The 14,798-nt window shown below is 38.8% G+C and overlaps 1 protein-coding gene across 1 annotated transcript; it reads right to left on the minus strand.

Annotated features, from left to right (window-relative positions):
* Nucleotides 1–6,984: 6,984 nt before the first annotated feature.
* aadac (arylacetamide deacetylase) lies at nucleotides 6,985–14,573 on the minus strand. The gene is given in 6 exon segments (XM_034229342.1): nucleotides 6,985–8,696; nucleotides 8,698–9,018; nucleotides 10,329–10,500; nucleotides 12,184–12,253; nucleotides 12,794–13,022; nucleotides 14,152–14,573. Coding segments are annotated over 6 exon segments (1,233 nt in total). The 5' UTR covers nucleotides 14,293–14,573; the 3' UTR covers nucleotides 6,985–8,396.
* Nucleotides 14,574–14,798: the final 225 nt, after the last annotated feature.

Genomic DNA, 14,798 nt, shown 5'->3' on the forward strand with positions numbered 1-14,798 from the left:
GACTGGACTACTGCAATGGTGTCTTTGCAGGTCTCACTAAAAAATCTATTAGAAAGCTGCAGCTGATTCAGAACGCCGCTGCTCGAGTCCTCACTAACACTAAGAAAGTGGATCACATCACTCCTGTTCTGAAGTCTTTACACTGGCTTCCTGTGTGTCAAAGAATAGATTTCAAAATACTGCTGCTGGTTTATAAAGCACTGAATGGTTTAGGCCCAAAATACATTTCTGACCTCCTGCTAAATTATGAACCATCCAGATCTCTCAGGTCTTCAGGGACTGGTCAGCTTTCTGTCCCCAGAGTCAGAACTAAACATGGAGAAGCAGCGTTCAGTTATTATGCTCCAAATATCTGGAACAAACTCCCAGAAACCTGCAGGTCCGCTGCAACTCTGAATACTTTTAAATCCAGACTAAAGACTTTTCTTTTTCCCGCTGCTTTTAATTGAACTATTCATATCTTAGACTGCACTGTAACTTTTATCCATGTATTTTTTCTTTTAATGTTTATTTTATTATCTTTTCTTTTTAATGACTGATTTTAAATGCCATTTTCTTAATGTCTTTCGTTTTTTGTAAAGCACTTTGAATTGCCTTGTGTTGAAAGGTGCTATATAAATAAACTTGCCTTGCCTTGCCTTGCCTTGCCTATGTTCGCACTTTGAGAACATTTTGTCCTTCTCCGCAGGCTGTGAGCTATTTTTACGTTACCTGTCTTTGTAGACAGATTTATTTTCTCAGGAGTGCAAACCCTTTTTCTTTTTCCCTTTTGGATTGTTCGTTTTCTCCTCTTTAAGTTAGAGTAGATAAGAAGCCTGTATTTTTATTTTTCTCTGTTAGGTAAGATTTTGTGTTTTAAGGTTAGTTCGTTTTGTGGTTTTGTTACTCCTGTTTTGTTTATTTTTGTATCATACTTTCTGCATGTTTTCTTTTTGGTTGTGAAAGTATATTTTTGTGTAATTCAGATTTGGTAAATTAAATTTACCAAACGACATTCTCTGTCTCTGCCTTTGTCTTGAGAGTGGGAAAAGTGGGGAGAGAGCAAACTTTGTGCTGCGCCTAGGTTCCCCTAGGCCGGGGCGTAACAACGTGTATTTTGTTATACTGATAAATAATGTGGATACTTTATTATGGTGTATATATATTACATTTTATTTTAATGTTGACCAAATAAAGTAATGTAAGACAACCACTGTAAATGCATTTGATGAGTCGAGCCTGTAGCTATTTTTGTATTAACACTCTTCTCTGTCTCTGCCTTTGTCTTGAGAGTGGGAAAAGTGGGGAGAGAGCAAACTTTGTGCTGCGCCTAGGTTCCCCTAGGCCGGGGCGTAACAACGTGTATTTTGTTATACTGATAAATAATGTGGATACTTTATTATGGTGTATATATATTACATTTTATTTTAATGTTGACCAAATAAAGTAATGTAAGACAACCACTGTAAATGCATTTGATGAGTCGAGCCTGTAGCTATTTTTGTATTAACACTCTGTTAGGTATAATAATGTACAGTATGGGTTAGGGGTGTAACGGTTCACAGAAGTCACGGTTCGGTTCGTACCTCGGTTTGGGGGTCACGGTTCGGTACAACAAGAAAAAGCAAAAAAAAAGTCCCAAATGCATAATTCCAGGTTTGTTGTTATTTATGTTTGAACAGTAGTGCAAGTTTCAGTTTTTTTTTTTAAAGAACTCTTTTTTGAATAATGAACTGTATTAAACAGTTCAAAACAAACCTTACACAGTACACTCAGATGGCCAGATTATCTATAATGGCTGATGTCAAACAAAAAGGTTTCATCTAGCGTAAAGCTAAAAAGAATGTCTTGAAAATATGACATCATAAATAATAAGAAAGTGTTTCAAGAGCGCAAAGTCGTTGAAAAACATATGCCACAAGCTTCCGTTATTTATTTTGGTCTCACGGCGGGGATCAGCTGTTGAACTGCTGATGTCTTTTGCCGGTTTCCGGTGATTGGCAAATCTGGGTGATGCCTTCTGATATGATTTAGCATGTTTGGCGTGTGTTACCATTAGCATACCGCACCACTGTAGAACAACGGCGACACACCGTCCTCGTCCGATCCACCACTCGCACACCCCACCGTTATTGTAGTCCACAGGGAACCCGAAATGTTCCCACACAGCTTATTTAAAAGAAGCAGGTGGGTTATAGCTCCTGTGTGTTATCTGAAATCGCCATACTAACTTTTCTTCTTCTTGTATTTTGTTCGTTTTGTTGTTGTGTTTCTTCTTGTTCTTCATTTGTTGTTTAAGGGCGGCTGGCAAACAGCTTTTAGTCGCAATACCGCCCCCTGGATTATATATAGTGTAGTGGATACTGCCCTGAATGACACTTTTTTCCCACTCGTAAAAAAAATGCGTATTCGTCGTGTGACTGTGTGTGCCGAACCGTGACGTCCGAACCGTGACGGTACGGGACGAATACGGATACCGTTACACACTAGTATGGGTTCCTGTTTTTATTTGTATCTGTATTTGTTAGACACTCATTTGTTGCATCAATATTGATTTAGAAAGTCTAAAGCCTTTTGGCTAAGGGACCAACACGTTAATAAGATCTATACATTGTAATGCAGAGCAAGAGCAGTCAGCTGGATGTCCTCTTTCAATGCACCCTGCTGAGATAGTAAGGTGGGAATATCTCCTTTTTGAAAAATGATCTGTATTTTGTGGTAAAACACTGCATCTGAAACTGGAGGTTCATTTTTATAGAGTCAGCATTGTTCAAGATTCAAGGATTGTATTGTCATTTGTACTATATTACTTCATTTGTACTATATTACTTCAAAAACTAATACAAAATAACTAAAAAAGAAATGTGTCTTTTCCTTTTTCTTTTTTGGAAGGTTAATAAATTGTAAAAAATATCTATTATCTTTGGCCATGGATCGAGGCATTTTGTTTTCTTTGTGACTTATGATAAAATATGCATTATATTTAAATAATAATGTTGGCTGAAGCAGCACACTGCAATGCAAGTGACAGTCAGAATTAATCTAGCAATCAATCAGATATTTAAAAAAAATGTATATAACCCAATATAAAAAATGTGTCCCAAGGGGCTTTATACAGACTATGAATACGAAACCCTCTGTCCTTTGATCCGGAAAAAGAAAGAAAATTATCTTTTTTTCATGATGTAATTGAAATTCAATCTGTCAATTGTAATGCAACCGTTCAAAAGACACATCCTACTTTTGGATTTCTGAGCTTTTCATCAGCAACACAAGTCTGTCATACTTTGGATGGAATTTTCAAATAAGAGGTTTTTTAGAGCTCAAGCAACACAAATTGTAAAAAAGAGATCTGTCCTAATGATTTGTGATGCATATGATCACATCACCCCATTACTGTCCCTCCACAACTCATGTTGAGCTGAGCTATAGGTGTCCAATATCTGCATTAACATTAATCTGGAAATCCAATCCATGCTTTTGGTTGAATTCTCCAAAATTAATTTCTCAGTTAATCCATATCCATACTGTTTACCATCATTAAAACCTTTTGTTACTGAATACTGCCAACCAATGCTTTGGTAAATAGGATACATTGGAGTATTTAAAGTGGACCTATCATGCTATATTTGAAACATATATTGTAGGGCCATACCTATATAAAGTATATAAATATATATATTTTTTCAAAATACCAAACAGATCCTGCATTTTAGCCATGCCTCATTTTGCTCTATTTGCTCTTTCCAGCCCTGTTTTTGCAGGGGGCTGATTCTGTGAGCTGCAGCTGACCACACCCCCCTGCAGGAGAGGGGAGTTGGCAGTTACTTTGGTATTAGGGCAGAGATATCTAGATACTTTCCAAGGTTTGACATAATGAATTGTGCTACTTTTAAAGCAAGCAACAATGTTTTCAAATCTGTAATCAAAAAGCTCCTCAAAAACACTATCGAAGCAGTTCCTGCCGTTGCTACGTTAGTTCAAACAGTAACAACGGACTATTTTTCTTAGCGAATGCATGTCAATTTAAATCAATACATACAACAATTTTTTTAAATCAATAAAATCATTTTCTAAATCCATAAAAGCATTTCAATTAATATTGGGAGTCATGTCGTTACTTTGTTGAGAATGTGGCCATGTAATAAGCGGGATAATGTGCAGCGACGCGGTCATTATGGGGAAAAGAACACCGACAGGCTGATCAGGAGCCCGACACGAAGCGGAGGGATCTAGATCGGCATGAAGGTCACTGCACATTGTCGCTGCACATTATCCCTTACATATGATTATATATAGTCATTATTCATTTGTTTTAAAGCAGGAGGCACAAACGCTTGCCTCGGGGAGGGAGAAAAAGAGCCACAGCGGAGAATAAACAGAAGGGCAACCATGGCAACCATGCAAGGGAAGTATTTTTCGCTGCTTTTGTGGCAGACTACAGCACCACTTACAGGCCTGGCATATGTACTACAGCGTCTCCAGCGCTTTCGAGCAGCAATGGCCGGCCGTGGCCCAACCTCTCATTCCCCTGATAGGTGGATAATTGACCAATAGCCGTAGCGCCACCGTCCTGACGTCAGGACAGTGTTCAAATCTGGATCAGTCTGTATCAGATCCATTGCAGCCCCTTTTTTAGAGATTTGGGTATGGAGGAAAATAGAGAGGGTTGTGTTTTCTGACACTTGGTGAGTTCCCTGGAACACCGGGGACACATATTCATGTATAAAAGACGTACAAAAGTGCATTTTGCATGATAGGTCCCCTTCAAGTTTAGTCCTTTCGATTTTTAGCAGTTTATATCTTTCCTATCTGCATTTTTTTTTAAAGGCGGTTTCTACAACTCAAATCCAATAGTTTTGTATTTGTTATCATCAAGACATATTAAGAGAGGATCACAGTTAAAGACAGCCAAGAAAAACAGTTTAATTAATTGATCTCTGGTTCCCATAGTGACCCCTGCTTGCTAATTATGTATTACCTTTGCTTCCTTCCTGATTTTTATTTCCTAGACGCTTGTCATCTAGTTACAGAGTGAAGAGACAGTGTTTTAGGACCTGGGTCTAAAAATATGTGTTGTCATTATTTCTATGTTTTTAAATCACTCACTTTACCTAATTAAATCAGTTTATATCGTAGATCACACGATACTATACATATTTCAGTCACCTGGGCTTGAAGTCTCAGAAGTAAAGAAAAACATGCTTGTGTTTAATTATAAAATGAAAGTATAAAGGGCTCATGGAAAGTACCGAGACTGTGGTCAGAAAATTGTCTTGTAGTTGTTCACAAGAAAGGAAGTGCTGTAGTCATTGAGTCATTATCATATTTAAGAAGAATTCTGACTTAAAATAATGTACAACTGTAGGTGGAAATGCATCCCTCAACAACTATTTTCTCATAAGCAGAGCGAGAGATTAGCCCTTTTGTTTTTTTAGCAGTTCATATCTTTCCTATCTGCATTTCTTTTTTAAAGGCGGTTTCTACAACTCGAATACAAAAATGTTGTATTTGTTATCATCAACACATTAAGAGAGGATCACCGTTAAAGACAGCCAAGAAAAACAGTTTAATGAATTGATCTCTGGTTCCCATAGTGACCCCTGCTTGCTAATTATGCATTACCTTTGTTTCCTTCCTGATATTCATTTTCATTTCCTAGACGCTTGTCATTGTTTTAGAGTACCAAGGTTTGTTCTGCAATTTCCTTAGTCAGAGTCTTTCAATAGAAAAATGAAAGGTTTGAGTTTGCTGTGTAAACAAACATAATATATTTTACAATTTATAATATTTATGTCTACAGTTGAAATGATCTGAATGTCTCAGCTCTCACGAATGCTTCCTTTTATATTGCTCTGCCAGTGACCTTTAAGGTTTATTTAGGCCTTGATTTCCTATTAACCACACTTTACAGGGCTTTGCTGTCATACAACAGAGAGGATCAGGTGCTTTCTCTCATCCAGAACTTATCAAAACATGCTTTATGCCTCATTTCATTAACACTGGCATCACTCCTGGAAAAGCACCAAAAAAAAGCATTTGTAAAGTTCAGTAGTGGGCTGCACAGACAGAGCAGACGAGAAAAAGCAGCAGAACATGTATTATAGGAATGAAAACAAAACTTCCATTGTAAAAGAAAGAGAATAAAAGTACCTTGACTAGCTTTGGTTTTTATATCATTCAGTACTTGACCTTTGAGTGACATGATATATTTGCAAGCTGAACAGTGTTGAAGGAAGCCTTTGAGAAATCATGTTACATTTATGCTTATTTGCATCAGCAGTATGTGAAAGCTTACTTGTGCTTACGCACATTTCTGTGTGAGTAAATATGTGTGCATTTTGTGTTCTTTATGTAGGTATAATCTGTGTAAAACCACTAAATATTAACAGTTTCAAGGAATAATTTGTCATAATCCATCTCACGTTACTGTTATTAGCCCTCCATAGCAGTGAAGGAATTCAGAGAAACAGTCCCACCATTTCCTGTCCAGAAGGATTACTAATAGTAATACACGGTATGTGTATACGCACCTATACAAGTACATACTTGCACACTAGGCCAGCTTATAAAGGGAATATGACCATTACATAAATAATCCATTCTTTACAGAGGAGGCGTGAAGGGCTGTTGAACATGTCCTGACGAACGAGGTGACCTATTTGTATCATACTATAAATGATTTGTTTGCACTCATGCATCATCCTCTTTGCTATCCAGAGATATAATAACTGCTTTTTTCTTTTACAACCTCCGACCTATGGAGCATGTAGTCGTACGTTGTGGACATAGTCCTGCTTAACCTGTGGCTCTAAGAGGATTTGTTGCGTCTGAGTCAGCCTATCCAAAATGTCCTCATAGCACAGCATCTTGTTCGAGGTCACTAAGTTAAATGTATCTTGTGACATCTTGTAACATGCCAAAACATTTGTGTTCCTCTTTTCCGTCTATTCTAGTATGTCATTCTCTTTGTTAATAGCAAACACATATAAAATTGATCAGTAATTGCAGTTCAAGTGAGTTTATTGACAGACAACATTGAAATTCAAAGTGATTAAAATCATAAGTTGTCCATGAAGGATTCCAAAATTGAGCAGTGCTTCAGGTTTCCCGAAAATAACTCTGTTAGAGACCAGCACCCACCTACAGTATAGCCCTCTTCAGGCAGGTCCCTTAACTTTAGTATTTTTATTCTGATTGACTTATTCAATGTTGACTTCCATTTGTTTATTATCAACTGTTATCATTTTAAAAAGTAAAGCTTAAGAAACTGTGAGACATTAAGAAACAGCTCAGAGACCTTTGTTTACAGGATTATTTGTTGTTATCTCCCTGTTATCTTTCAGATAGCTGTGCCATGTGATGAGAGTTTGCAGGGTTACCATGCCCACAGACAGAAAGATCAAGAAGATAAAAGAGAGGGACAAGGGAATCGTTTCAAGCCGCCTCATATGATTGTTGGGCCAGAGGGAAAATATATGCCAGTATTTTCCTTTTATGAATATTGTTAGAGCAGAGTTTCAGGAACTTAAAGTGGTAAGAAACTGAAGTAGTACCTACTCAAACCATAGAAACTTGGCTAGACACTAAATGTAACACATTTCATCGTAAAGCTGGCTCTTGCAGCTTTCTCTTAATTTGCCGATATCCATTACACAAAGGCAGGTCTATATTTGGACATATAGTAGCTTATTTATTGATAACAAAAATGTTACATTTACACACACCCCTATACTGTAAATATTAGTATACAGAACTCACTTGATAATTTTAGACTTTTGCTATTTGATTCTTTGTTATTTCTCTACATTAAATTCAGCTAAATTAAATCACAAACATGTGTAAATGAAATTGGTGAATATTGTTTGCTGTGTATGCACATTGTTGCTTTTTGTTGCGTGGAATCTGGCTCATCAAATATCATTGTATGTAGATCTGATGTGCAGCGATTACAAAATAATTACGTTTTACATTTACACTGCATTTGAAATCATCAACTACACCAGCAAGCATCCCCCTGTGTACCTTTATTGATATAGGTTACACAACTAAGGGCTATTGTTTCTTATTTTGAACACAATAAAACTTGCCAATCTTTCATGCAATGCTAGGAATTGTTAAGCAGGAGTTATAGTTTTGCAAACATATCTTACGTTCACGGAATATACGCTTTTGCTCAAACCCACCTATGTGAACAATTCAGACCTGCTTTTGTGCTGGTATCTTAACTATTTCAATACATGAATGGAAAACAGAAGAAGCTGATACATTGACAGAAAATTAGGATGACCAAAAAATAAGAAATTAACAACAATATCTTATAATAACAATAACTATTAAAACCCTTGCACCTAAGCAAACGCTGGTGCATTGTGTGGGAAAACCGGAATGAATACTGGTAGTCAAGAGTTTGATTTTTACAAGTTTTCCTTGAGCCATTTGATATAGTTTTCCGTCATACGACGTCCAATCAGGAAGTCAGTTGGCCACACAGTGAACATTAGCCCTCCATGAAATCCCGTGTCATAGTGTTCATGAGTCACCTCAACACCAGCAGAAAGGAGCCGTGTGACATACATGATCCCATCATCCCGGAGAACATCATACTCACATGTCAGAATGTAGGCCTTTGGCAGAGAGTGCAAGGCAGAGTCTGGAACCAACAGGGGTGATGCTCTCGGGTCAGCGAGAGATCGAGATGCTCCCCCCCTTCCCAAATGCCTCCTCTCCCTGCACCACAGTAGGAGCACTATAGTTGTATTTTCTATGATATCTGGCTGGCAGAAAAGTGCTCCAGTTGACAAACTTCAGCAGGCTGGAAGACTCAGGGCTGTTGTGAGTGTTGGCCATCATGGCTCTGAAAAAGGCCCTGTCGCTGGTGAAGTACTCACTCCAGAAACGCACCATTAGGTAGCGGGGCAGAATGGGCATGTCCTGATTCTGCTGATAGGAAGGTGTGTTTAGATCCAGAGCCTGCAGTACGGGGTAGATGAGTGCTTGGGCCTTCAACTGAACCTGCTGTCCAGGCTCTTTCTGCAACTGTGAAAAGAGACGGAGTGAGATTGGCATGTATTCAAAGAAACGTTTCTCAATGCAATGAAATAGGCAGTGAATATTTTAAGAAATACAGTAAAGGTGCATCATCTGCTCACATATATGTGTAAACAACTATGACTTGTATGTATACAAGTCATAGTTGTTTACAGGAAGAATTGCATCATCCCCATTGTTCTCTATTTGTTTGTCTCTGACGATATCCCTGTGCGGGTAATATACTACTATTCAGCTCAAAGAAGACAAGTATTCCGTATCTTTATTACTCTAAACTTTAGAGTCGAAAGTATATTCTTGAAGAGCAAGGGTGCAGTCACTGTTTTGAAGACATGAACATTCTATGGAGACAAACCAATTGCCCAGCTTGACCACTTAGTAGTCATCACCCTGTAATACAAGCAGATGGTATAGTATGCAAAGTGAATGCATTCAACCATATTTCTGGTGTGCAAGGAGATACTTGTGTCACTAAGAATAGCTTCAGCATGAAGCATGGGGCTTCATCCTGACCATCGCTAGTTTTGGTCTCCCATGCCAGCAGCAACGGGCTCCTGGTACAAGATGGTCATACAGTAGAACAATATCATAGCTAATAGAGAAATGGATTGGATAAGATTGCTATATTGACATTGCGAGTTCCAAAAAATCTGAATTGGCTTATAGCGGCATACCTAAAAATGCAGTGTGCATTACTGCGATACAAGTGGTGTTTTCACTTTATTGTCAATAACTTTATTTGAACTGTACTAAAGTTAAGGGATAGTATCAGGTAATTCATAATGTCTGTCTCAATCTCAAGTAAATTCCAAAGAGATTATGTTAGTCCTTGTTAGGGCATATTGCCTGGACCTTCGTCGTTTTCTCTGTTCAGGTACCGTTGCCAATGGCACTGCTGTAAATGTACTGTTTGTTTTCATTTTTGTACTCTTTCATGAGCTTCCATGGACTTTTGTGAGCATTACAATCCAAGTCTAGCTTAATCAGAATTGTTTTATGCCCAAGGGGAATACAAATATGTTGTTCTTCCCCTGCAACCTGCCCACTCACTCCTTTAAGAGCAATTGCACTAACTCCAGCTCTACCCTCATACTTTTACAATGTAGTTTTTGATTTGTATATCTCCAACAATAAAAGCAAACTCCTTATTAGCTTAAAATGAATAGTTAAGAACTGCTGAATAGTTTAAATCTGTAAAACAGAGACAAACATGATAGGCCATAGAATATAAGGTCATTATTGGTCACCTCAATTCATATTTTTGATGAACCAGAAAAATAGAGCTGAAGATTCAGTACCTGCTGGGAGACGGCAGCTGCCAGGTTCCCCCCAGCACTATCTCCAGACACAGCAATGCGTCCGGGGTCCACAGAGTATTGGGCTAGCACCCCCTTATGAAGGAAGTGTTTGACCACACGGTATACATCCTCATATGGGACAGGGAAGTGGTAAGCAGGGGCAAGGCGGTACCTGACAAATCAGAAAGGGGCAGATTAAAGATAAAACAGAAATAAACATGAGATATGGGGGCCATGTGCACAGACAACATTTTGAGCTAGGGAAAATAAACATGATGACATTTTCAAGGGGATAACCAGATTTTCCTATAAAGAGTTGTATTCACTGAACCACAAGTTCACCAAAGTAAAAGAACATAAACAGATTTGTTCAAAGAAGCACCTTGACATTTTCTAACTGAGTGTTGCAACAACTTCCAATTGTACCTAAATTATTGAAAAAACGAACGTCAATAGCGTGCATCCAATTAAAATGTTAAGTTTGTTGGGGAAATATGTTCCTTGGCCCATAACTTAGACCCGGTTTATCAGTTTGGACTGCCCTCACTGAGCACAGGCCTGCAACCTTGGAAGCTGTGCTCTCAGGGTGTTTCTCAATGTCAAGGACGCTTCCTTGGTAGGACATGTCCCTCCGAGTCAAGTCCTTCAGAAGCGAGGCAAGAATCCTTCCATCGGAAAACGAAGAATGGTGGAACAGGCTAACAGGTATGCACTGTGCAGGTGTGCGTCATATGCGAGGCCCCGCCTTAAATGAAGCGCAATTTCCGCCAAAGATTTGGGATTTTAAGACCGCGGAGGATACATATGTGCAGTCTCGAATTTTCCCGCAACGAAGGACGCCAGCCTCGGTAGAATTCCAAGCATCCTGGACATTGGAACAGTCCTTCGGCGGGACTCGATGACGTAGCATCCTTGAAATAGTGGCTCTGGAGCAGCCTTCCTCGACAGTGAGAAACACCCTCAGTGTTTTGTCTCCCTATTCCTGCCTGTTGGCGTCAGCTGATAGGTGTTTGCTTTGCCTGTTTGATCTTGTTATGCAGCATGTTGATTATTCTCTCAGAGCTAGGGACTTGCGAAAGATTCTTCAGAATTGGTTTGGCAACAGCTGTGTCAACTATGTCTTATCACTTCTCCGGCAGTTTACTTTTTTTGTGTTTTACCAGCAAGCTCCCTCCGTGTCTCTCTAAGTTTCGTCTCCATTGCTTCAGAAATGTCCATCACAATGTTCTTAATTATTTTCAGTCTCCATCAGTACGCCAAATGGTACACATGCCAGGTTTTGATAATGTACCATTCTGGGATTACTAACTGATTACTTAACAAATTGAAGACAGAAATGTGGATGAAGCAGATACGGCAATATCCTCAAACATCGGAAACCAGTACATGAATACTGTAACTCTGCTTCCCAAAGTCAAATGTCAACAAGCACAACCGCCATATAACACACACATAACATTTCTGATTGAATCAGTGAGTAGTAGTCTTTCACCTGTTTAATTTGATAGATGAAGTTGAAAAACTGTCATATAGAGAGACCAAAATAAAGTTACTGTTCTGATCGTCAGACTAAAAGATGGAAGTGCCAAAGAGCAACAGTGAGTGGAGCTCTGACAGGGAAAGCCCTGGTTGGGCCTTTATGAAAACCTGTTAGCTTCACTCTACTGCATCCTCACTTCCTTTTCCCCTTTGACTAATGAGGGTGGACAGGCACATATGACTACACAAAACTCTGTGTGAGTGGCTGACCGAAAGAGTTAGGGAAACAGTCTATGAATAATACAAATAAAAACAAACATTTATTCAGAATTAAAAGTGACTATAAATAACTGGCTATAAAATATAAATTACTTACTCTACAGAAAGAACCACTGCATCTAGCTCGTTGACAATTTTTCTGGCCAGAAGATCATATGGGCTCATAACTGTAGACAGAGAACACAAACATTTTAAAGCAATGGTAAAGAAACTCAACCACCATAATTATTGACATTCATTCAATCCAGAAACCTCACAGAACATAAAATAAATGAACCATGCCTCCTCTATCTTTCTGGCAAGATGTGAGTTAATGCAATTGTTACAGCAATTCAACAGATTGTCTGCAGCATGAGATGTGTCAAAAGGCATGTCATGTCTTTTTTTGTGGATTAGCCAGGGTAACCACCCTCTGAGGCTCCGACTGCTTCGGCAGACGGTGTGTTATTTCCTCGGGAAAAAGTGTGAACCCCTTGTGGCTTGTGTTTGATATTTTTCTAAATGTAAGATCATGTCGTGAAAGCTTTCACAAGCAGTTTATATAAATCTGTAAAGCAATAGTTTCCCAATAAAATGGTAGGATCACTGTGTGGTGAATACATTATTAGAATGTGTATTACCCATTCATCCATCTTTCCACACATCTTTAGAAGTCAGAGTCGGCAGTCTCTGTGATAAAAGAGGGGAAAGCCAGCCAATGGACTTACGGGAACTACCCAGACACCATCCTCCACCGTGCAGGTATATGACAGCCGTCCTGAGCTTAGTGTCACCGTCACTCTTCTTTGGCTGGTACAGCACCACGTCCACTCCATCAAATTGCTCCTCTGTCACCTTGATATGCTCGTCAGACATGGGCACTATCTTTTCAGCCAGAGTTATGAAGTACATTACCCCCATGTAGTCCTTCAGCCCCAGTAATTCACTGAGGTCTGCCTGGAAAAGAGAAGCAGAGAGACAGCATGAGATAGAGACACATTATAGGATATATCAAACCTGAGCCATTCGTATTTCATCATTCAGTAAAGCTATGTCAGGGAGTTTTATCTTTTGGAAACAATTTCCTGGAACAGAGCTCATAATATTCAAAACAGAAATAATTAAGGTAACAGAAATGCTGTATATGGCCTTGTAATGAATAATAAGGGAAAGTAATGGGAGTCACTCCTGGCATAGTTCCACCGCCCTCTGCATTCATTTGTTTTGAGAAGTTGTAACTAAATTACAAGTTGTAAAAGCATGACTCATACCCTATTATGTTTGCTGAGGTAAGCAGTCATTGGCTTTACATGAAGCTAATCAGTTGATCCTCTTCTACTGTTGCCACAAAACCTTTTTTCAGCATTTAACTTAAAAAAATGGTGGTTGTTAACAAAAGCAATATAAGTCACGTACTATCAATGTCTACTTCCCCCAAGAGAACCATCCCAATACAATGTAAAACACAACCTATAATCACTCCATGAACAAGTAATCAATCATATAATGAATGAGCCTGCTGGAGGGGCATACATATGGCTGTATCATTCAACAATGAAGTATAACATATATTTTTCACAGTGATGCATTAGATACGTTCTAATAACAAACTGAATGTTATGTTAGAGGCAGTAGGCTGCACACACGAATAATGAACTAAGTTTGTTAAGCTTCCATAGTTAAAAAGGCTATTTATAATTGTTATACTAATGTCACAGCCATCGATGCCTTAGGGTTATAAACTCATAACAACTCATATTAGGCACCACGATCGGCTCCAGTAAACCACAGGCTCTAACAACCATTAACAGAGGAGAGTTTCCTTAATATGGTCTATTATTAGAACAGATGAGCAAGACTATAAACATGGATTAGCATCTGACATAATCTTGTTTATGAACCATATCCAATTCAGCCAAAAATATTTACATTTAATTTGCCACCTATACAAGTTAATACGTTTTCAGATATGATATGGCTATACTGTATTACTAAACCATGTAGGCTTTTAAATGTAGGATTATTTTTGTAGTATTCATTAGCACCGGTAAACATAATGTCAAAGTATACAGAACGTGTTCCTTACCAGGTGGCTGAGACTCCTGAAGAAAGAGTTGGTCAGCATGAGTTTCCATCTTTCTTCTATGTCCTCAGGAATGGGCTCATAAATATAATAAGCGGTAAAAGAGCAGAGAGCGACGAATGCAATGATGCTTCCAAACCTCATTTTACAACGTGCGTCCCCAGCAACTGACTGCAGGGTGCAAACACGAGCAGGCTGATATCCAGTCTCTCCGGTGCGGGACAAAGCTTACGCTCGGAAGTAATTTTGAATCCAGTCCAGCTAAATATGACAGCACGTATTTGGTGTCATTTGATGGTTATCGGGGTGCATGTTTGGAGCTTTTCTTCGCTGCTTGTGCGCGTTCCTTGATGCATGTTCGTCTCGTGTAGGCGGATAATTAATTGAACAAGAGCGTGCAACCTATGAACTGCTCTCTACTCACGAGGCAGAACCGTCCCACCTTGGCTCGCTTTGCAAATTCCTCAGATGCCTTTAAGCGTGTACAGTTGCAAATTATACTTTAATTTCGTAGCTTGTGTAACACCCCCACCCCCCCGAATTTGAGTCCGTCATTAAGTTACTACTACTGTACACTTAGGGAAATATTGTTATTTTTGCTGCACTACATTTACTTGACATATTCAATTACTTTGAACAGTCAGATTACA

The sequence above is a fragment of the Gymnodraco acuticeps genome, unplaced genomic scaffold (genome assembly GCF_902827175.1).
Source record: "Gymnodraco acuticeps unplaced genomic scaffold, fGymAcu1.1, whole genome shotgun sequence".
Lineage (NCBI taxonomy): Eukaryota > Metazoa > Chordata > Actinopteri > Perciformes > Bathydraconidae > Gymnodraco > Gymnodraco acuticeps.